Source organism: Simochromis diagramma, unplaced genomic scaffold, assembly GCF_900408965.1.
Source record: "Simochromis diagramma unplaced genomic scaffold, fSimDia1.1 OVJJ01000669.1, whole genome shotgun sequence".
Classification (NCBI taxonomy): domain Eukaryota; kingdom Metazoa; phylum Chordata; class Actinopteri; order Cichliformes; family Cichlidae; genus Simochromis; species Simochromis diagramma.
The window spans coordinates 1,152,123-1,174,048 of NW_024387458.1; the positions used below are offsets into that span (position 1 = coordinate 1,152,123).

Genomic DNA, 21,926 nt, shown 5'->3' on the forward strand with positions numbered 1-21,926 from the left:
ATGGAACGAAAACTTTTCAAGATTTCATTTTGACCACTGTCCTCGGTCCCGAACCCTCCCTCACATACTTCCTTTAAGGTAGAACGGACAAATTCGCACCCCAAGACTTTGTGTGGGTGGTTACCAGGTTACACTAATCTCACCTTTTAGGTTAGTGAGTAAGTAAACGTACTGCTCGCTTACATATGATGGGGTTGGAAGTTCACAGTAAAATCACAGATGCAAACTAGATCCAGCACCAAAGCAGCTGCACTAACATCCTGCAAAGGTTACCTGAGACATCAGCCAAAATAATTTCTCATGGGCAGAGTCACAAAACTTTCTGACTCTAGCTTGTTTATGAGCGTGTGCACCTCCAGATTTCTCTGGACAAACCCGAAACTCAGATACTCAGTGTGCTATACACGAGTCATTCAGGTACAAAAACCACCTGCTTCATTTTACATTACAAAGACTAGAAAGTCGTTTCTGGACCTGACTCTCACTTGTGTGTTTGAAATAACCCGAGCCTCAGTTCTCACCCCTCACCTGTCTCTGATAAAACAAAGACAGCTGACTAACCTTGCGTCCTCTAATCTGTCTCGCTGTCTGTCGCTCACCTGTCCGTCTCACCTGTCTGTGTCTCACCTGACTGAAGAGAGAGAAAACCGAAGGACGTAGCTGACTAACCCCGTCTCCTCTAACCTGTCTCAATGTCTGTCTCTCACCTGTCTGTGCGCAGATGGATGAGATAAAGCTGAAGGACAGAGCTGTCAGTGTTTTGGACAAAGCCCTCGGTCTGCAGGCTGGACACGCCCACCGCCTCCAGCTGCAGACTCAGGCTGCTGAACAGCAAATTGCAGCCCTGAGAGATGCACAGAGGGTGGGGCTAAACCACCCCACTCTTAACCCCAACCCCAACAACGCTCCTCACATTGTAAGCTCCGCCTCTTCCTGCTTGTTTAAACTGCATGTGAAAAAGCCATCTCATTTGCTTCATGTCACAAAAGCCCCAGAGCATTACAGTGGGAGTTCCTGTTTGTGTTGTGCTACTGATTCACGACTTATATACTGTGTCACCCTCAGCTGTGTGCCAGGCACAAGCCTGCACCAGTGCAGAAACAAAGCAGATTCAGCAACCACTGGGACTGAGCCTGTCGTCATGGCTGCGATTTATGATTGTGACTTTAGTGATACAAGCCTGCTGTATTCACCGAATATTCACAGCACCACAGACCAAGCCGCAGCAGTCAAAGACAGGATAATACCTACAGAGCAGCTGGATGCTGCTAGAGATCAGCTGTTCACAGAGAGTTAAACTGGCACAGCATCTCTCTACTGTGGTGTCTGCAGTGTTTCCCTTCACTGTTCACATAGACCAGAAGGAAGGCAGCAGTTTAGCTAAAATAATCCAGCAAACATTCCCCAGTGTCAGCTCTCAGGGGCTCTGTGTATTTTTTAACATCCCACGTCAGGCTCCTTCTTCATCAACTATCAATATACTCAACATTCACTGAGCCATCCAAAAACCTGCACACAAATAAGATTATGTGTTCAGGTGACTAATGCTGGGAAGGACAAACAGCATCAGGGACCACAGCAAGTACCAATGCCAAGACAGTGCTGTGGTCTTGTGTTGAGACAGACTTTTAAAATGTCACAAAACTGAAGCCTAATTTTAAAAGTAGAGTGAGTGTGCACAGAAGAGGGGCCTGAAAACTGAAGGCTCTGCCTCCCATTCTACTTTTAAATACTCTAGGAACAACAAGTAGGCCTGCAGAGCGAGAGCGAAGTGCTCTAATAGGGTGATATGGTACTACAAGGTCATTAAGATAAGATGGGGCCTGATTATTTAAGACCTTGTATGTGAGGAGCAGGATTTTGAATTCTGGATTTAACAGGAAGCCAAAACAGGAGAAATCTGCTCTCTTTCTAGTCCCTGTCAGGACTCTTGCTGCAGCATTTTGGATCAGCTGAAGGCTTTTCAGGGAGTTTTTAGGACTTCCTGATAATAATGAATTACAGTCGTCCAGCCTGGAAGTAATAAATGCATGAACTAGTTTTTCAGCGTCACTCTGAGACAGGATATTTCTAACTTTAGAGATGTTGCGCAAATGGAAGAAAGCAGTCTTACATATTTGTTTAGTATGTGCGTTGAAGGACATGTCCTGGTCAAAAATGACTCCAAGGTTCCTCACAGTGTTACTGGAGGCCAAGGTAATGCCATCCAGAGTAAGAATCTGCTTAGAGACCATATTTCTAAGACTTTCAGGGCCGAGTACAATAACCTCAGTTTGATCTGAATTAAGAAGCAGAAAGTTAGCGGCCATCCAGGTCTTTATGTCTTTAAGACATTCCCTGATGGGTAGATAAAGTTTGGTATTATCCTCATAGCAGTAAAAATGTATGGCAAGCCTTTGAATGACACTGCCCTGATACTGATATTTGCCCTAGTGCAGAACCTTGTGGAACTTTATAATTAACTTAAGTGTGTAAAGAAGACTCCCTATTTACATGGAGAAATTGGAGTCTGTTATTTAGATATGATTAAAGAAACCACAGCAGTGCATTCTCTAATCGCTGTAACAAAAATGCTCAGCATCGTAGAACGCTGCACTGAGGTCTACTGGACAGATCATTTGTAACCTTCACTAAAGCTGTTTACTGTGATGAGCTCTGAAACCTGACTGAAACTCTTCAAATATAGTTCATATAAACTGTGTTTGAATGTGTTAACACTAACCCTTTCCAAACTGTTGAGTTGGTATCTTGATGCATGCTCTATCATCCAGGTAAGTAAACCTCAAAAGGTTGATTCTGTTTATCTGGACGTTTTCAGCGGGAGAACCTTTTTGTCACTCATCCAGGTAGGGCGGCTCGATTATGGCAAAAATGATAATCACGATTATTTTCACTGAAATTGAGATGTCGATTATTTGACGATATTTATTTAACAATAACAATGTGTTGAATAATGACTTTAAAAATAAAAATAATATAAAATAGTGTGCAAATACTGATAACAGTGCAAATGTTTGCAATATAACAAATCAATGAAAAATGTAAACATCTGTGTTTAGTGAACTTTGCAGTGTTGCTCTGTGGTGCAGCTACACCGTAGCAAAGTTTACACACTGTGTCTGAACCCATAATGTTTCCACACCACTGAAGTTTTTTTTTACCTCTTTTCAACCAACAGCAGTCACTCTCCTCTCCAAATAACTTCTGCTTAGCTTTCGAGCTTCCCTCGGGTCCTCTTAATCAGCGGTCCCCAACCCCCGGGCCTCAGACCGGTAGCGGTCCATGAGTCGTTTGGTACCGGGCCGCGAGAGTTGAGGCTCAGGTGTGAAATGTCTGGTTTTCAGGTTTTTATCGGTTTTCAGCGTTATTTTGTTATCGTTTTTATCGTTTACTCTGTTTTCCTGGGTCTTTTCACGTGTGTTATGAATAAATCTTCTTTTTTTCGGTACCGGTACTAGTTTTATTTTGTTGTATTTATCCGCGACACCTTAAAGGCCGGTCCGTGAAAATATTGTCGGGCATAAACCGGTCCGTGGCGCAAAAAAGGTTGGAGACCGCTGATCTTAATTGTTGTGACACGTGTTCGAAACGCAGAGAGGTGCGCTCGATTTGCCATGCGGAGCAGCGCGAGAGTAAAGCACGAGGGAGGGGCTAATAATCGGCTCAGTCATTTTTAATGATCGTTGAAAGCCCAGATCGTAATCGAGATTAAAATTCGATTAATTGAGCAGCCCTACATCCAGGTGACTTCTTCAGTCTGACTGCAAATTTCCAACCTTATAAACAGTACGTTTGCACAATGACTGAAACTAGCACCACTGACGAACAGTGGGCTGGGAGGTCAGTTTCATAATCATTGTTGAGATGGTACTTGACCTAATGACTGCTCTGTGACTACTAATATCCAACATGTTGTAAATAACACAGTATAATACCCCCTAATAGTTAGACTCAGTCACGCTGTACTTCTCTCAAAGTATACCACCAGAGGCACCTTTCTTATAAATAATACCCCAGTTGCCCAGCAGAGTGTTTCAGGGCCTTCCTAGCCATCCTAACAGTCTTGAAGTGTACAGCATGGTAAAGTCCTGAGTTACCATCCAGGCTAATTTGAGACCGGAAATTAAGGCCAATAACAGGTTGACTTCAGCCAAACTTTTTGCTGTTTCACCTCAAGAAATGTGGTGTCTACACAAACTACATGTGCAGTCTTCTTCTACAGACCAGGCTCAAAGGGCCAAGGTAGACAGAGAGAGACAGAAAACTTAGGCTTTTAAAACAAACTTGGCCTTTTGCACTCTAGCAGAAAGATGCACTCAACTTTCTCATGGACCTTTTAAAATTTTACTGACTAGTTATCAGAGAGTGATAGAACACTAAAATGGGATGTCTATAAGTAAAGTCCTCAGTAAAGGTTTGTTGACTTTGTGCCAAAGTTCCTTAGAGGTTCACCTTTTAACACCATTTGTACTGTTACTGAATTCTACTGAAGAAATTCCTATTGTATGAAAATACAAAAGAAACTTTCAATTTTTCATGTGTTTGCATGCTACCACGCTGATGAGGCTTGAATGCAGTTTGCAGTTAGGTATTTGGTTGGTGGCTGACCTTTGACCTGGGCTGTCGTTCTTGTGCTCAGTCTCAGGAGGATCGTGACACTCGGAGGTTTCAGCTGAAGATAGCTGAGCTCAGTGCCGTCGTCAGGAAGTTAGAGGATAGAAATGCTCTACTGTCAGAAGAACGCAACGAATTGGTAAAGCGCACACACACACACACACACACACACACACACACACACACACACACACACACACACACACACAAAACCTTATATTGGACCCATTGTGCTTGCTCATTTCTTTATTTATCTCTTTACCTGTCATGTGTGGTAGTTTTAGCAAACAGAATCATGGCCTGAATGCTTTGTTGTGCCAAACACATTTGTTTTACCAAGAGGAGAACTATGGACTCTCTGTAGGCTCCTATTGTTAATCTTTTTTTTTGTTTATATATATATATTTTTTACATTATTATCAGAGTGGGTGTTGTGCTGAAGCAGACAGGAGGTTGAAGGCCAGTTTGGTGAAGGTGGGGAGTCTAGGTTGATGCAAACAGGGTCTCCAACTGCTGCATCTGTAACAAAACACAAAGCACCTGAAAGACACAACAAGGCAAGATTCTCAAACATGCAATTTTGTCATATGTGGGAGAAGATTGTGAGCGTTTGTATGAGCAGTATGTTTCTTTTTATGTCAGTGCAGTGGTGGCCTGTTGGGTGAGTGTGGAAATTAGACTGCTATTAGATTTGAGGAGACATGAGCTCATCAACAGTGCTCATCGCCGCCTCAGCAGCCCACCCACCAACCTCTGGGTATCACATATGCCCCCAGACATCCTGTGTGTATGGTGATGTGTCCTGAACTGTAATGACTACAGTGTAATTAATGGCTGCGCAGCACAGTGAGCAAAGTCCTACCGATTGAGGCCTGTGAGGCATATATTCTCCCTCGTGATATTACGTGTGTTAGTGTTGTGCTGTCAGAAGAAGCGGGGAAGGAAAAAGCATGTAGTTCTCAGCATATAAGCCTGCAGGTACTCAAAAGCCCCCAAGGCACAGACCGGACATCTCAGTGTGGGCCTACCCACCCCACCAGGTGAAGCAGCCAAGGGGATGCAGTCCACCCCCACACAAGCACGGTCCCAACCAGAAAATGGGCAACCCCAGCACCAGGGCCCTGGACCATGCACACAAAGAGAAGAGGCCTGGAACTCTCTGGAACACAAGGAATTAAGGTCAGAAACAAACTCAGTTACTCGCCTCCATCAATGCTACCCGGAGCATCTCCTTCCCCCTCAGAGCCCCACGTGCTCCACCTGCCAAGCAAGCAACTCAAACCAATCTTCATCTACCTCTGGTTCAGCTCCCATCGCTTCCCTTCTAACTATATTCTCCTTTATTTGCAGTTACTCCACATCCGAACACACTACATTTCCCTTCCTCATGTTTCAAGTTTATTTTCGTGTTTGTAATAAAGCCTGTGAGAAATCTATCTGCTGTCTCCATGTTTGATCTGCGCTTCGGTCCACGTTCACATACTGGCTCCCGGGCCCCCTTCACACAGTGAGGACTATGCGATGTATTTGTTTCCATATCTAATTCACTTACATCAGCTAAGATGCACAGCTTGGCTGAGGTTGGGATATGTCAACTAAACCATGTGGATAGGTCTCTGCCAGGCACGTGCAGAGGGGGGGGCTAGAGGGGCTTGAGCACCCGCCCCTTTAAACCTCTGCACGGCCCTGGTCTCTGCCACAACATCTGAACAGGTGTACAAGACCATATACGGTAGTGTGTGTATATAGTTCTCAGTAGAGTTACCTCTGCACTGTTTGCATATGCTAGAGTCTGCAAGACCTTTGTGGAACATCCTTTGTCCTGTATAGTTTGTTCTATGGAGAGTTTTGTATTGTATGAGTTGCTGCATTACAAAAGCTTTTTCCAGATGTGTTCTCCCTGCTGCCCCGTCATACCACTCTCACAGAGCGCCGTTTTGAAAAGCACCCTGAGTGACTGTGCATGGTAAATGGTAAATGGCCTGTATTTATATAGCGCTTTACTAGTCCCTAAGGACCCCAAAGCGCTTTACACATCCAGTCATCCACCCATTCACGCACACATTCATCCACCCATTCACGCACACATTCACACACTGGTGATGGCAAGCTACATTGTAGCCACAGCCACCCTGGGGCGCACTGACAGAGGCGAGGCTGCCGGACACTGGCGCCACCGGGCCCTCTGACCACCACCAGTAGGCAACGGGTGAAGTGTCTTGCCCAAGGACACAACGACCGAGACTGTCCAAGCCGGGGCTCGAACCGGCAACCTTCCGATTACAAGGCGAACTCCCAACTCTTGAGCCACGATGCATGCACTTCCCTATAGAGTCCCTGAACATAAAAGGCAAATAGCTCACACTGTATTGGCTGCTATGCTGGAGATAGGGGTAACAGAAGAATCCCACAGTTCCTGGTGTAACCCCATAGTTCTTGTAGTTCCTGTGTGGATTATCACAAGGTAAATGAGGTATCACAGTTTGATACTTATGCCCTGGGTCGATGAGCTCCTAGACTGGTTAGGTACTGGATATATCCAGGGGATAGATCCTTGTCTCCAGAGTCTAAGTAAAACGGGCCTTCTCCACTCTGTATGGTTTGCACGAATTCATCACACTTCTGTTGTTCTGAGCCCCAGTCACCTTTCTCATGGACCAAGTGCTGCATCCAAACACTTCATATGCTGCTCCCTACCTGGATTAGATTATGATCCATAACAACATCTATGTGGAGCATGTGCGGTGGTCCTGGAGTGCCTGAGGCAGGGCTGACGGCCAACCGGAAGAAGTGTGTGGTTGGACAGACAGAGGTACAGTATCTGCAGTACCACCTGGGAGTTGGATAAGTGTGTCCACAGATGGAGAAAATACAGCTATAACATCCTGCCTGCGTCTCATGACCAAAAAAGACGTGAAGTGGTTTTGGGGGCTGGCTGTTTGTGTCTGGCTTCATGAAGCTGACCAACACTTTGGCTGATCTCACTTGAGAACGTGCACCAGAGGATGGGTCAGTGCCAGGCAGCATTTGACCTGGTCAAAGAGGCTTTTTGTGGGGAACCTCTGCTCCACACCCCTGACTTTTCCCTTTCTTTCATTCTGCAGATGGATGCCTCAAACTGGGCTCGGGGCTGTTTTGCCCCAGCAGGTAAGGGGGGTCGACTGCCCTGAGACAGAGGCCATATACAGCACAGTGGAGAAGGAATGCCTGGCAATTTGGTGGGTGGTCGACTGCCTTCGTTATTATCTCTTGGGATGTTCATTCAGACCAAAAACTGTTGCAATAGCTTCACCGCATGAAGGATCTCAATGTCTGGATCACCCAGTGGTATCTGGCTCTCCAGCCATTTAAGTGAAAGGTGCTCTATAGGCTGGAGGCACAGATGGTCATGGCTACGTGGCGAGTTCTGGCCTGCGGCTCTGCTGGAAAGGAGAGGCTGTGCAGTGGGCTCGGAGGCAGTTCTGTGAGGGCTGGCAGAGCAGTTGGGACTGATTGTTTAATCGTGCGCTTTCTATTTTAGTAGACAGCTAGGACCGGAGGAGGTGACCTGAACAGAGTTGATCCAGGTGATCGTAGTCTAAGGAGCTTGGAAAGAAAAGCATCTGTACTTCTTCAAGTTGCTTGAAGACATTTCACCTCTCGTCTTCAGTTCTAGGGTAGATGGTGGAGAGTCCCAGATTTAATTAATGTCACCTGACCGTACTGGAGTGGTGGAGCAGTTCTGAAAATTACAATTCAAAGGCAGAACTGCTGATTTGCTTCAGCTGATGGAGTAGTATAATATTAAGAGTGTCTGTCCTCAGAAAAGAGGTTTGTGAGTTACCACGCAAAAGTAAACATCAGCATATAAGCTTACTGTATGGTCTGTATTTCCAGTTTGAATTTCTCTAATATCTACATTGTGTCTGATTGCTACTGCTGGTGGTTTGATGAAAATGACAAAAGCAACGGGGGAAGCAGACAGCCCAGTCTGGTGCCCCTCTGTAGATTGAAGCTGGGGAGTAAGGTTGTTTGTCCTAGCTGATGTGCTTGGAGAGGTGTATGAATTTCCAGTTTACCTGGTCAAATGGTTTCCTTATGTAGGGTCTTTGGCTGGTTTAAGAAGTACACTGACAATGGCAGAGTTCATTCTGAATTTGGTTTACCATTCTGAAAAAAGTGGGTGCCAATGTTGATGAAACTTTGCTGGAAAAGCGTCTCGACCTGGGGCTTTATTGTTTGGGAGATGCTGTAGGGCTTTGTGAAATTCAGACACTGGAGAGGTGAATCCAGAGCTGTCATTTGTTAGCCGTTTAGTTTCAGTGGATTTATATTGTTAAGAAATTCTTCAATGTCAGCATGGATTAATCTGGGGTGAATATATGTTTCCTAATTATTTGTTGTGGAGTACTGTTCTCCGTTGAATCCTTATAGATGTTTTTTTTTTTTTATTTATCTTTAACTGGTTAGTAAGGAATTTTCCAGATTTATTGCCATGTTTAAAGTTCTTCAAATGCAGCATTTGTATCAGAAATTGTGTTTTATTATTATTAATTATTTCATTTAACTATAGTTTTAGTTTTCTCAGGTTGTTAATTGTATGTTAATAGGGAGCTTCTAATGATTACATTTTCGGTTCTATTTTATTTGTGTATTATTTTCCTTGTGACGAGATCTTATTTTGTCTTTCCTGATTTTCAAAAAAACACCGTTATATTCCTGGAAGGTCATTATTATCTTTCCCACTCTGATGTCCACTGATATGAACACCAAACATCGCAAAGACCAAAATCACTCATGTGTTGTTTGAGAATGTCGGTAGACTTCCAGTTCCTTTGACTCACAGCTGTACTGAGCATATCAATTTCTGGATTAAATACCAGGTTGACGTCTCCTCCTATTATAGGAGTGGTGTCAGAGTGATCTGAAAGTGAAGTGAAGATGTAATAAAAAGGAGGGCCTATCAACATTTAGTGATCCATATTTTGAAAACATAAATTAAGTATTATAAATCCACCTTCTGGATCTGTAATACTGTTGCTAATGGTCAAGTTTATTTTTCTGCTAATTAATATGGCTACATGTCTTTGTTTTACCGTATTTACCGCACTATAAGGCGCATGTAAAATCCTTAAATCTTCACAAAAATCGACAGTGCGCCTTATAATCTGGTGCGCCTTATGTATGAATTTTGGTTTGTGCTTACTGACCTCGAACCGGTTTTATGTGGCACACTGTGCTCAAAAATCTGTCAAAAAAAGATTTTTAGTGCCACTTTTTGGAGCATTACGGTTACCGTTGCCAGGAGCCTCGCGGAGTAATACGTACTGTGCTTCAACACAACATTACCGTGTTGTGTGTGTATAACGACTCCAAAATGGCACCCGCGAAGAGACACGCTTACGAAGCGGATTTTAAACTTCGAGCAATTAGTTATGCAGAAGAAAATGGAAATAGAGCAGCTGCCAGACAATTCGGCATTAATGACTCCATGGTGCGCAAGTGGAGGAAGCAAGAAGATGACCTAAAACAAGTAAAGACGACCAAAAGGAGTTTCCGAGGGAACAAGGCGCGATGCTGCAGTTAGAGGACAAAATTGAACAGTGGGTTATTGAACAGAGAACAGCAGGTAGAAGTGTCTCTACAGTCTCTATTCGACTCAAGGCAACAGCGGCACGTGACATGCAGATTAACAACTTTCGAGGTGCTTCCGTTTTATGAAAAGGCATAATCTCTCAATCCGCACAAGACCTACTGTCTCACAGCAACTGCCAAACGATTACAAAGAAAAGTTGGCCATTTTCCGCACCTACTGCCAGAATAAGATCACTGAAAAGAAGATCCGGCCAGAACACATCACTAACATGGACGAGGTCCCCCTCACCTTTGACATCCCTGTGAACCGTACTGTCGAGAAAACAGGGACCAGTACGGTATCTATACGCACCACAGGGAACGAGAAGTCATCCTTCACTGTAGTTCTGGGCTGCCAAGCTAATGGCCAGAAACTACCACCCATGGCCATTTTCAAGAGGAAGACTTTACCAAAAGAAAAGTTTCCGGCCGGCGTCATCGTGAAGGCTAACTCAAAGGGCTGGATGGACGAAGAGAAGATGAGCGAGTGGCTGAGGGAAGTTTATGTCAAGAGACCGGATGGCTTTTTCCACAAATCTCCGTCTCTTTTGATCTACGACTCCATGCGCGCCCATCTCACCGAGGCTGTCAAAACCCAAGTGAAGAAAACTAATTAACATTCTATGTGACAAACCTCAGAGCGTTCATGTTTAAAGTAACTGGTGGGGTGTTGAATGTTCGCTAAATCGCTGTGTGTGTGTCTGTCTGCCTTGTGTATGTACCTGTGCTGTATGATTGTGAAGTAAATCACAGCATTGGAGGCAGAGCAAATACAATGAGTGCAGAGAGAAAAGAGAAAAGGTGTGAAAACTGAGATGTGCAGCCACCAGTGAACCATTCGCAAGTGACGTTATATCAACAACAACAAACAAATAGAGGGGAATTTAAGAAAAAACAACACGAGAAAACAGGCTGTGGTCATTAAACCAGCATGAATTGTTCTGTGTAGACATGTCTATTAAACAGGGGAAAAGGATATGGAAAAGAATGAGAAGGAGGCCTTAGTATAGCTACAGATGGTCTAGTCACGATAAAGCTGCCACTGATGCACAGTTTATAGACCACGGTGACAGTTCGGGAGCCTCCGTGGATGAATTTCTTTCAGATCAGGAACAGGACTTTGCATTGCTCCAGGATCTCTTTGAGAAACTGAAGTTTGTTGCTGTCAGCTCCCAGCCATGGCTCTACACCAGCTCTTTCTGTTTAAAGTTTTCCAATTTGGACACAGTTGGTCTGGGTCTGCGTCCATCAGCTTGCTTACGTCCCAGATGATGGACATAATGGAAGCTGATGTTTTACCATGTGGAGTTTGAGGTGGATCTAGATGTAATGTCTCACTGTAGTTTGCAGGTCCTTTGCTGCCTTCTCTAGGATGCCTCCAGGCCTGCAGCATGCTGCAGGCCTGGAGCTCGACGACAGTTTCCTTGATTTTTTTTTAATTTTCGTCTGAGATCTGGGTCATACCGTCGCTGAGAGATTACCCCGACTCTCCCCGGCCACAGCAGTGAGTGTGTTCACCTGCGGCTGGCTGAACTCCACGGACTTACGCAGCACCTGAAAGTCTTTATGCAAGACTTCCAGTGGGGGCAGGTATATGTCAAAGCTCGATGGTTTTTTTTTATCTATGGACACCAAAATCTCCATCATGTTGCTAATCTGAGGAGAAGCCCGTTCCAAACATGTTTCCTTTGCTGCTGGATGGAGTCAGTGCCTTGTTTCCCCATAACAATGGACCTGAAACACTTGCAGGTATATTGCTTCTACTGTCCCGGTCTTCTTTGTGGTGCTCCAGAGTGCTTAAGTTGGTTGAAACACAGTTTTCAAGCTGTATAGGAGTAAGTTGGCAGAGAAAGCTAGTGACTGAAATGTTCTCAATCAGTAGCACGCCCGGTGAGATTCACGCTGGGTCTCGTGTTAGCTCCTCCTTCCCTTTATTGTCCTAACTCTAACCCAGGCTGATCCTAACTAATAAGGCAGCTACAGCTGTAGTGGGTAATGTTGAGTAAATTAATTGTTACATTCCACCTCATGCAGCTAAAGAACCGCAACTCATGCAGTGCCTCTCCAGTCCAGGAAACAAAATATGGAGCTTGAAATGAGACAGTAAGCTTAATGGACTCCAATCATAAGAACTACAAACACTGTAGGGCACTGTCACCCTAATGTTATCTTACCTGGGGCTAACGAATTACTTGATAAAATCCTTGTCCTCTTCCTGCCTGTATGTTTTTATTTTTCGTGTGTTCTGTAGTTGAAGCGCCTGAGAGAGGCCGAGAGTCAGTTTCTTCCTCTTCTGGACAAGAACAAGCGTCTGAGCCGCAAAAACGAAGAGCTGGCTCTAGCACTGCGTCGACTCGATAACAAGCTTCGCTTCGTCACCCAGGAGAATCTGGAGATGGTAACTATGGTAACCTCTGACTCTAACACACCCTATTCTGTATCAGTCAAACTGGTGATGGTGTTGGAATTGATGTGATGTCCAGCTTCCACACACAGTTACTGCTTTTTACCAGCAGGTGTCAGGATTCACTCACACTTCAGGGTTTAGGTACTTCATTGACAACCCAATTACAAGACTCTGAAGTTTAATTTGTCATTTTATTTGGATCTTTCACCTCTTACACCAATGATCCAAAAGATTGAATGATCCCGATTATAAACCAGGACGCTGCTGGAAGGCTCTCGGCCACGTTTGACCCTGGCAGGACTCTTGGCGTCTTGTAGAATAGAATAGATCTGTATTGTCACTGTTACAAGAACAATGAAACACAGTTTGGCATCTCTCCGTTGGCAGGATGTAGATTTACATTCAGTTTTTGGATAGGAGAGGAAGATAAGATAGACATAAGTTTAAGGGTACCTACTGAGGGAGTGTGTGTAACACACAATAGCGTAACACGGGCTACACAGTAACACAGGCATTTACACAAAAAAGATATGTACAAGTTATACATACAAAGGAGTACATACGCATACACACATACATACCTACCTATATACACAAACATATACACAGATATATACGTACGTTTTAACAAGTAATGTAAATCTATCTCATATACAGGGACGCCTCTGAAACAAAGTGTCGTCCATTCTTCAAATTTCTGTCCCTGGATAAATGAAAATATTCTGAATTTTAGGAAATATTGTCGCAAGTTGGAACGTTTATGGAAGGCTTCCAAGCTCGAGGTTCATGGGATACATCTCAAGGAATCAATTTCCTCACTTAATGACATGATAAAAAAATGCTAGAACTGAATTTCAAAAAAGAACCATCCCAAAGTGTTGTTTGATATTCCTCATGTACCAGTCTATACTAAATCTGATTGTAATGAATTTTTGAACTATTTTGCAAATAAAGTCGCTGCCATCAGGTCTATTATCTCTCCATCATCCTCTCAGTATCACACTGAAAATATCAAAATGATCATCTGTGTCAAAGATCTTGGAAAAAACAGTTGCAGAACAACTGAACAGCTTTTTGGGGAAGAACAATGTTCTGGACATTTTCCAAGTCTGGTTTCCACAAATTGCACTCGAGTCAAACCACTTTACTTACAGTGTGTGGTGACATGTTGATGGCAGCAGACTCTGGGGAGTGCTCGTACTGGTTATACTGGTTCTCTCCTCAGCTTTTGATGCTGTTGATCACAGCATCCTGATAAATAGGCTGTAGGACTTGTTCAGGATTACTGGTGTTGTTTAAAATGGTTTATGTCGCATCTATCTGAGAGATCTTTACTGTCTGTATGAATCGTGTTGTCTGAAACATCAGCTCTGCCTTCTGGGGCACCTCAAGGATCTGTTTTAGGTCCGATTCTCTTTTTGCTGTATATCCTCCCTCTAGGCCACATTATCATCTCCATGCTGATGACATTCAGTTGTACTGTTAAGCTTCTGAGTTTTATGAATTGCCTTGTTTAAATAATTGTCTGTCAGAAATCAAACAATGATCAAATGACAATTTAATCACAACTTTGATTTTTGGTCCTGACCATATAATCTCAGAAATTAAGCAGCATATCAGTTTTTTACGCCCTTCTGTTCAATCGAGTCTCAGAAACTTGGGCATCATATTTGACAGCACAGTGTGAATCTTTCCAAACAACTAGTCCAGAACTGTTTTTATCATCGAAGAAACATTTGTCAGACTACTGGTGTCAAAGACAGAACCTGAGATGATTCATGCTTTTATTTCTTCTCGTTTGGATTATTGTAACGGTCTTTGTACTTGTTCCAACAAATCCGCTCTGGATCGCCTTCAAACTGTACAGAATGCTGCGGCGAGACTTTTAACTGGCACTGACAAGAGGTCACACATTACTCCAGTTCTGGCTTCTCTTCACAGTTTGCCAGTAAATTTTAGGGTTCATTTTAAAAACCCAGTCCATCTGACCTGTTGAAACCTCATGCTCCATCCCGAGCACTTAGGTCTTCAGGTCAGAAGTTACTGTTGGCCCCATGTACTGGGTGAAGTGTTTTCAGCTCGGCATCGTTTACCTGGAGTCGAGTGTTACATAAGTTGAAACGGACGCAATTTTCTTTATGGGCTTTTTCTTAGCTTCTCGTCCGTAAACACTCTTGTCCGAAATAGTTTGCAGTTTATTTTGAAAAATCTCAACAGGATCTTCAGCTTTATTGTGAAAGGTTTATGTGGAAAATAAACAAGCCACACGATGGTTTTACCATCGTTGTTGCTAATGACAACGCATAAAAACAGTCACTTGTCCACTGTAGTGTGGTTATATTAAATATAAGAGAAAGATAGAGCTTTGGGAAATTCTACAGTGACCATCAAAACCATGAAAAAATATTGCTGAAAACTGTTTATTTTACCACAAAACAAACGATAGCGTAATATGAAACGATAGACGTTTTTATATCGTCATCCGATATATATTGTTACATCGAACAGCCCTAGTTATAGTATACTTTATTCAAACACAGTGAAACAGTGCTGCATCAGCTGCTGAGCATTTCTTCCACATCTATTCAGTTTAGTTATATTTCTATATGAAAGAAAAGACAACCCATCATGGCCGAGCACTTGGTGACAGTGAGCATGAAAAACCATCAAACAGCAATCAAATACTTTAGCGTACCATTGCTATGGTAACAGCCATGCTTTTGTGGTCCACAGAGGAGGCCAAGTTCATTAAATGATCTGGACCGCAGCCACTCCACCAGTTACCATGGTTACAGTCAGGACGAGAGAGAGATGGAGTTTCTGCGGTTACAAGTCCTGGAGCAGCAACACATCATTGATGACCTGTCCAAGGTACCCATACCACTGATTCAGTTCAATTCAGTTCAGTTTGTATAGCGCCAAATCACATCAGGAGTTGCCTCAAGGTGCTTTATGTTGTAAAAGAAATACCCTACAATAATACAAATAAACCAGAGTAAATCTCAACAATCATATGACTGCCTATGAGCAAGCGCTTTGGCGACAGTGGGAAGGAAAAACTCCCTTTTAACAGGAAGAAACCTCCAGCAGAACCAGGCTCAGGGAGGGGCGGGGCCATCTGCTGTCAACAGGAAGAAGCCAAAGATTAATAATAACTAGTAATTAAATGCAGAGAGTTGTATAAAAACATAGTGAGTGAAGAAGAAACACTCAATGCATCATGGGAGTCTCCCAGCAGCCTATTGCAGCATAACTAAGGGAGGATTCAGGGTCACCTGGTCCAGCCCTAACTATATGCTTTAGCAAAAAGGAAAGTTTGAAGCCTGATCTTGAAACAATCCAGGGTCTACCCTGTCTCCTGCCCTAAGACAGCTGTGATAGACTCCAGCCCCCCCTCCCCCCCACGACCCTGAATTGAATAAGTGGAAGAGGGGGATGGATGGATGGACACACATGAGCCCATATGTGTTCATTCATAGTTTTGATGCCTTCAGTGAGAAACCACAATGTGAAAAAACCCATTAAGTGAGCAACTGTGTCCATACAGACGACAAGTAATACTGTTACTGCTCCTACTAGTACTGCACACACTCACACATTTATACTTGTACTACAGTTCAGTACTTCACTTTAATAAGACTTAGTTTGTGTTTACAGGCTCTGGAGACAGCTGGTTATGTGAAGAATGTGATTGTAAGTATTGAATAGTACCAGTGTTAATACAGTTGTTGGTGTGTCCTGTGTGATGGATTGTGAGCTTTGTATCTAACATGCATAGAATCAGTGATAACCCTGAGAGTAAGATATTTCTGTTAATAGTGAAACATGCTGCTGTCTGTCTGTCTGTCTGTCTGTAGGAGAGAGACATGTTACTGAGGTACCGGCGTCAGGAATCGGGGAGGAGGAAACGGACCTTCAGAGCCTGCAGGGTGAGGCCAGGCCTGTACCCCGATATTTCTTTGTTTGTGTGTGACGAAGCCAGGTTTATTCTTTAGCGAGTTGTTTACCTATTGAATCTCCATGAAAACCGAGGCTGACCAGCTTACCTGGTCAGAAGCAGGTGACCCTCAGCATTTCTTTCATGTGCAGAACGCTTTCAGTGTGATAGATGTTTTGTGTGCAGCTTGTTCCTGAAAGCAGCAAATGAAGCCCTGCTGCAAAGCTCCAGCAGCTCAGACTCAATGTGCATCCCATTACGCAAAGTGAAGTTGGAGCAACGTCTTTTATAAGTCATTTTTGGACCTCCAGTTTTGGTCCACTGAGAGGGTGTTTTGTAACACCAGGTGACAACTTTTTTTTTAAATGTCTGCTTAATGTTGTCGTCAGTAGAAACGACGTGTAGGGGCTATTTATGGCACATTGAGGAGGATGGAAACCTCAACGTTTACATTTACTGGAAACCCACAAACACAGACCAGTACCTACTCCCCACTTGACTTCCACCACCCTCTGGAACACAAACTTGGGGAAATCGGGATCCTGCAACCCTGGAAAAACATCCCCTCTAAGCCAGAAGGGGAAACAAAGGAACACACATGTAAAGAAAGCCCATAAACATGTGGTTATCCCAGCTGGGCTTTCATCAAATCAACAAAGATGCACAGGAAAGACGGTCAGACACCAACTAGGGAGGATCAGAAGGACAAACAGAACAACTGTCATCCCTCATGTGGCAGGTTTATCAGAGAAACTCAGGAGAGTCTTCTCCAAGCACGACATCCCAGTGTACCCAGCCACACACTCAGACACAAACTGGTTCATCCCACACACAACCTCAACAATGTAGCGTAGCTGTACAGTGTAGGGAGGAGTGCTCAGACCTCTACACTGGAGACACCAAACAGCCACTTTATAAACGCACAACATAGAAGAGCCACCTCCACGGGACAAGGCTCGGCTGTACTAAAGGACAAAGGTCACTGCTTTAAGGATGCAAATGTTCACATGTTGGACAGAGAGGACAGGTTTGAAAGAGGAGTAAAAGTCTGTGTCCACTGTGAACGGCTATCTTTGAACAGAGGGCGGGGCTTACGACACCAACTGTCTGCCATCTATAATCCAGTTCTGAGATCCTTCACAGAGACCTTAACGCCCACTCACATGGGTGAGTTGATCTCAATAGGTCACATGACTCACGATGGTTCAGCTAAACCTCTGCTAATAGCAACTACACCTTTTTTCACTTTGGCTCCTGTGATGAGGGTAATGATCAAATAAGGGACACGCCACTATTTGGTTTTACAGCTGAAGAAGCGTCTTGGATGAAACTTGAAACATCTTCAAGAAACTTAAACGAGTCCAGTCGCTTGTGTTTTTACAAGCTCCTTAAATTAAGTCACTGTGGTGACAGACATTCAGTGTTTTCTGAATAATGATTGAAATATTAAAAGGTCACAAACTAAACAGCGTTTACTAATTCAGAGTCTTCTCCTGTCACAGCTCCATCAGTAATTGGCTTTGACCAATCAGGTTACAGCCCAATCATCAGATTTCGATGATTTCATGTAAACATACTGAGAGCTGGTTGGACCAACTCTGGTCAGCTCTTCTGGACCAGAAATCAGATCTCTGATGATCTGTAAAGCATCCTGAACTGGGCGTGATGTAGAAAAATGGAGGATGTCTTGATGGTGTTATGGCACTTTGTGGTGGGTTTTCAGAACTACGTTGTGTCTCTGTGTGTTGCCTGCAGGTCATTGAGACGTTTTATGGCTATGATGAAGAGGCGTCTGTGGATTCTGATGGCTCGTCTTTGTCCTTTCACACTGACAGAACTCCAGATACTGAACCAGACGAGGTACGCACACACACGTACACACACCCACTGTTTCCAAAGGTGAGGACATCCAAACGTGTCCTTAAGTCCAGTGGGATGTAAAAGGAAACAGCTGGTAGTTTCTGACTCTTGGAACAGACAGCGCTCAGCCTTTGATGGAGAGCCGACAGAAAGACAAAACCTTCAAAGATCCACCTTTGCTAGATTTTAAATAATAATTCATATAGTAACAACAAAACATCCTTCAGGTACTTTAAGTTGTAACCTGCTTAAGCTGCCAGTGTCTATAACAGGGGTGTCCAACTCCAATCCTCGAGAGCTACAGTTCTGCAGCTTTTAGATGCATCCCTACTCCAACACAGCTGAATCAGATGGTTGGATTACCTCTTCAGCATCCCATCAAGTTTTGCAAAGGCCTAGGAACAAGCCATAAATTTGATTCAGGTGTGTCGGACCAAGGATGCGTCTAAAAACTCTCGAGGACTGGAGTTGGACACCCCTGATCTATAAACAGTTAACTGCATCAGTCCTAATAGAGTCATTGAATTAAAAACAGAGCTGATGGAGATGATGACGGAGTTTATTTCTGAAATAGCTTTTAAATCTGAAGTGGCACGATATTAACCATGTTGCAAGTGTCTGATTGGCTGATATGTGTGTAGTTGTGCATGATTGGTTGTGCTATCTGTATTACGTTTCATGATGACAGCAACAGTGAGAGCTTGAGACTGTTTCAGTTACTGCTCTGACTCGCTGGTCTGAAGTTGGGGTTTTGTGTGTTTTAGTTATGCGTGCATGAGGAGGCGGAGCTTCGTTACCGTCAGCTGACTCAGGAGTACCAAGCGCTGCAGCGAGCGTATGCTCTGTTAGCGGAGACGAGTGGCGGAAACTACGATGCAGAGAAGGAGATCAAGGTGACCCCGGTGGGGGCACAGAGGGCTGCATTAGCTGCAATGAAGCAAGGCACTAACAGGTTGACGGTTGTATTCTTTGTGTTTCAGACCAGAGAGCAGCTGCTGAGTGAGATCAGTCGATACCAGAGCAGAGTTTCAGATCTGGAATCAGCGCTGAAGCAGCAAGGACTGGTAACATGCAAAACTGTTGAGTTTCTAAAACGCAGAAAAATTACAGAAGGATAAAACCAAGAGGAGGCAGGTGAATGAGAATATTATCTGCATTCTGATTGGTTCTAGGCTAGAATCCTGCAATAAAGGGGTGTGTCTTCAAGCTAATCAAAGAACCAATCAGAGCCATACAGAGGTAGAGTAAACTACATAGTAGAACAGTTGTACTCCATAGAGAGCCAGCAGGAGGCACAGCTGTGATACAGTCTCCACTCACAGTGACAGGCAGGTCGTAGCTCCTCCTCGAGCTCTGACCTTAACGTCTGGAGAAAGAGGCAAAACCTTCATGTTGGTGCTTGGTGGGTGTAAAACCTCCACATCCAACAATTTGGTGTGTCCAAAGCGCTGTTTTTCCTGTAGGTTGAACCTCTACTGCACATGCCCAGAGTTACACAACATTACAACTTCATCAGCTGCCATTTCTGCTGGTGCAAACGGTTGGAGAGGTAGTTCAGGAGAGCACGCCCTGACTTTTCTTTTTCATTTTCTCTCATAAATATGGATAAAGGTGAGAGGAAATCTTTGAATGCTTGACCAGATCCATGTTCATCCTGAAGATCTGTTAGACCAGGGGCCAGCAACCTTTCTGATGATGAGTGCCATCTAAAATTTCCTCAGAAGTCAATGTGCATTAGCAATAAATTTAATAACGCTCTATATGAACAGTTACACGCTATATAGAACAACTTTATAGAACTAGAAAAATTTGCATTTCCTGCGAAAATGCTGTGTGGATGCTGTAACGCTGAAGCTGTCTGCTGAAAATAGCTGAAACGTTGCAACAATGGTAATAACTTTGCAAAAGCATAGGAACTTAACAAAAATGTAATTACTGCAATAACGAAGAGGAAAAATAATACTTGGCAGAAATATTTTAACCCAGAAAAAGTTGCATTTCCTGCGAAAATGCTGTGTGAATGCCGTGTAGGGGAATCTGCTGAAAACAGCTGAAGAAGTCAAACTATGTGCTGAAAGGAGGTGAAGAAACTGAAAAGAAACGGAATGTTGTGCTGCGGAAGTTTCTGCTAAAAAACAGCTGAAGAATCTGGAATTTTTCCCGAAAAGGAATGAAAAAACTAATAATTCTGCTGAAAAGGGGTGAAGAAGCTGACATTTGTGTTGATAAGTTTAGCTGTTACCTGAAAAAAATGTTGCCCTAGGCGGGATTCGAGCCCCGGCCTCCCGCTCTGAGAACGGCTACTCATCTCACTGAGTTAAAACACAGTTCACCCTGGCAAGCAAAATCAGTGACCACACTGATAATGTGGTCCATTCGTTTCAATGGGACAAAAAAATTGCATAAAAATTTAATATCTCAAAAAGTATATGAGCACCAAAAGTCATAGCAGGAAAGAGTAGAAATAGCAGATTGTCGCCAGTTTGAATGGCGAAAATCAGATAAAAACTGTGGGACTAGTTAAGTGCCAAAAAACATACAGAAGCAACTAGAATATAGTGGAATAAACAAGGCCAATAAGAAATCACAAGAATAACACAAAAATGTCAGCCAGTTAAGCTAAATACATTAAGTTATTCTTGTTCCTGTGTGCACGTGCGCCGCTTAGAGGGAACATTGGTAACAAGTAGGGGTGCAACGATACACAAAATTCACGGTTCGGTTCGGTTTGATACAAAAAAATGTTCATGCCTTTTTAATTTGTCATTTATTAAAATTATAAATAAATATTTTAACTCAAAAGTACAGTTTTTAAATTTAATGTTGCTGAAACAACAAAAATAATAAATCTATCTGATGGAGGAATCCCTCATCTTTGGAAAAGAGAGTTTATTACAGAGAAATGGCTCTTTCCAAAATAAAAGCTATACTATCCGCTTCTTCTGGGCTATATTCTCAGCAGCATATTAAACATATCAGGTCCCCATAAGGAGAATCCTGTGCTAACGGCTGTCTAAATGACTCGGGTAAAGTTTGTAGCATGCGTGCTTGTTGTTTTTGTCTGCTTCCACTTGTCTTTGCACTAGGATGCTGTCGGAGTAAATGTGCAGTCATATTCGTTGTGTTCCCACTAGTGCTGTCAGCGTTAATCTGAAATGACGTTAACGCCACAACGCGGCAAATCTCCGTTAACGAGCTACCGCTGATCGCCCCGTGCGTGGGGCTGGACGGCCAACACGTTAACGAGCTAACTGCGCTAACACGCTAGTTCCCACCCATGTAATTGAGCATTGCGTGGCACATCCAACATACTGTTTTACTTTAGTCCATGACGCGCTTACCTTCAGGGTCATACGTCACATGAAGACCAAAATAGTTCTAAAGAACAGATCTGAATGAGGGTGGGGGAGGTTCAATTTGCCATGTTGCAAGGAGAGCTTAGCTTCTGTCTCGCTAGCTTGCCCTGCGCTCAGTGAATCTGCGTTCGACTACTCC

The 21,926-nt window shown here is 43.6% G+C and overlaps 1 protein-coding gene across 9 annotated transcripts in view; it reads left to right on the forward strand.

Moving 5' to 3' along the window:
* Nucleotides 1–21,926, forward strand: part of jakmip3 (Janus kinase and microtubule interacting protein 3) — a 36,256-nt gene that overhangs the window by 5,329 nt on the left and 9,001 nt on the right. For 5 of the 9 annotated variants that reach the window (XM_040014051.1, XM_040014050.1, XM_040014055.1 and 2 more), the window contains 9 exons: nucleotides 722–916; nucleotides 4,640–4,753; nucleotides 12,479–12,634; nucleotides 15,368–15,505; nucleotides 16,292–16,327; nucleotides 16,492–16,563; nucleotides 18,327–18,431; nucleotides 19,196–19,324; nucleotides 19,412–19,495. In XM_040014051.1, the coding sequence (XP_039869985.1) occupies nucleotides 722–916; nucleotides 4,640–4,753; nucleotides 12,479–12,634; nucleotides 15,368–15,505; nucleotides 16,292–16,327; nucleotides 16,492–16,563; nucleotides 18,327–18,431; nucleotides 19,196–19,324; nucleotides 19,412–19,495 (1,029 nt within the window). The remainder of the gene's footprint in view (nucleotides 1–721; nucleotides 917–4,639; nucleotides 4,754–12,478; nucleotides 12,635–15,367; nucleotides 15,506–16,291; nucleotides 16,328–16,491; nucleotides 16,564–18,326; nucleotides 18,432–19,195; nucleotides 19,325–19,411; nucleotides 19,496–21,926) is intronic. The other 4 variants (XM_040014057.1, XM_040014058.1, XM_040014059.1 and 1 more) reach the window with 2 other exon arrangements.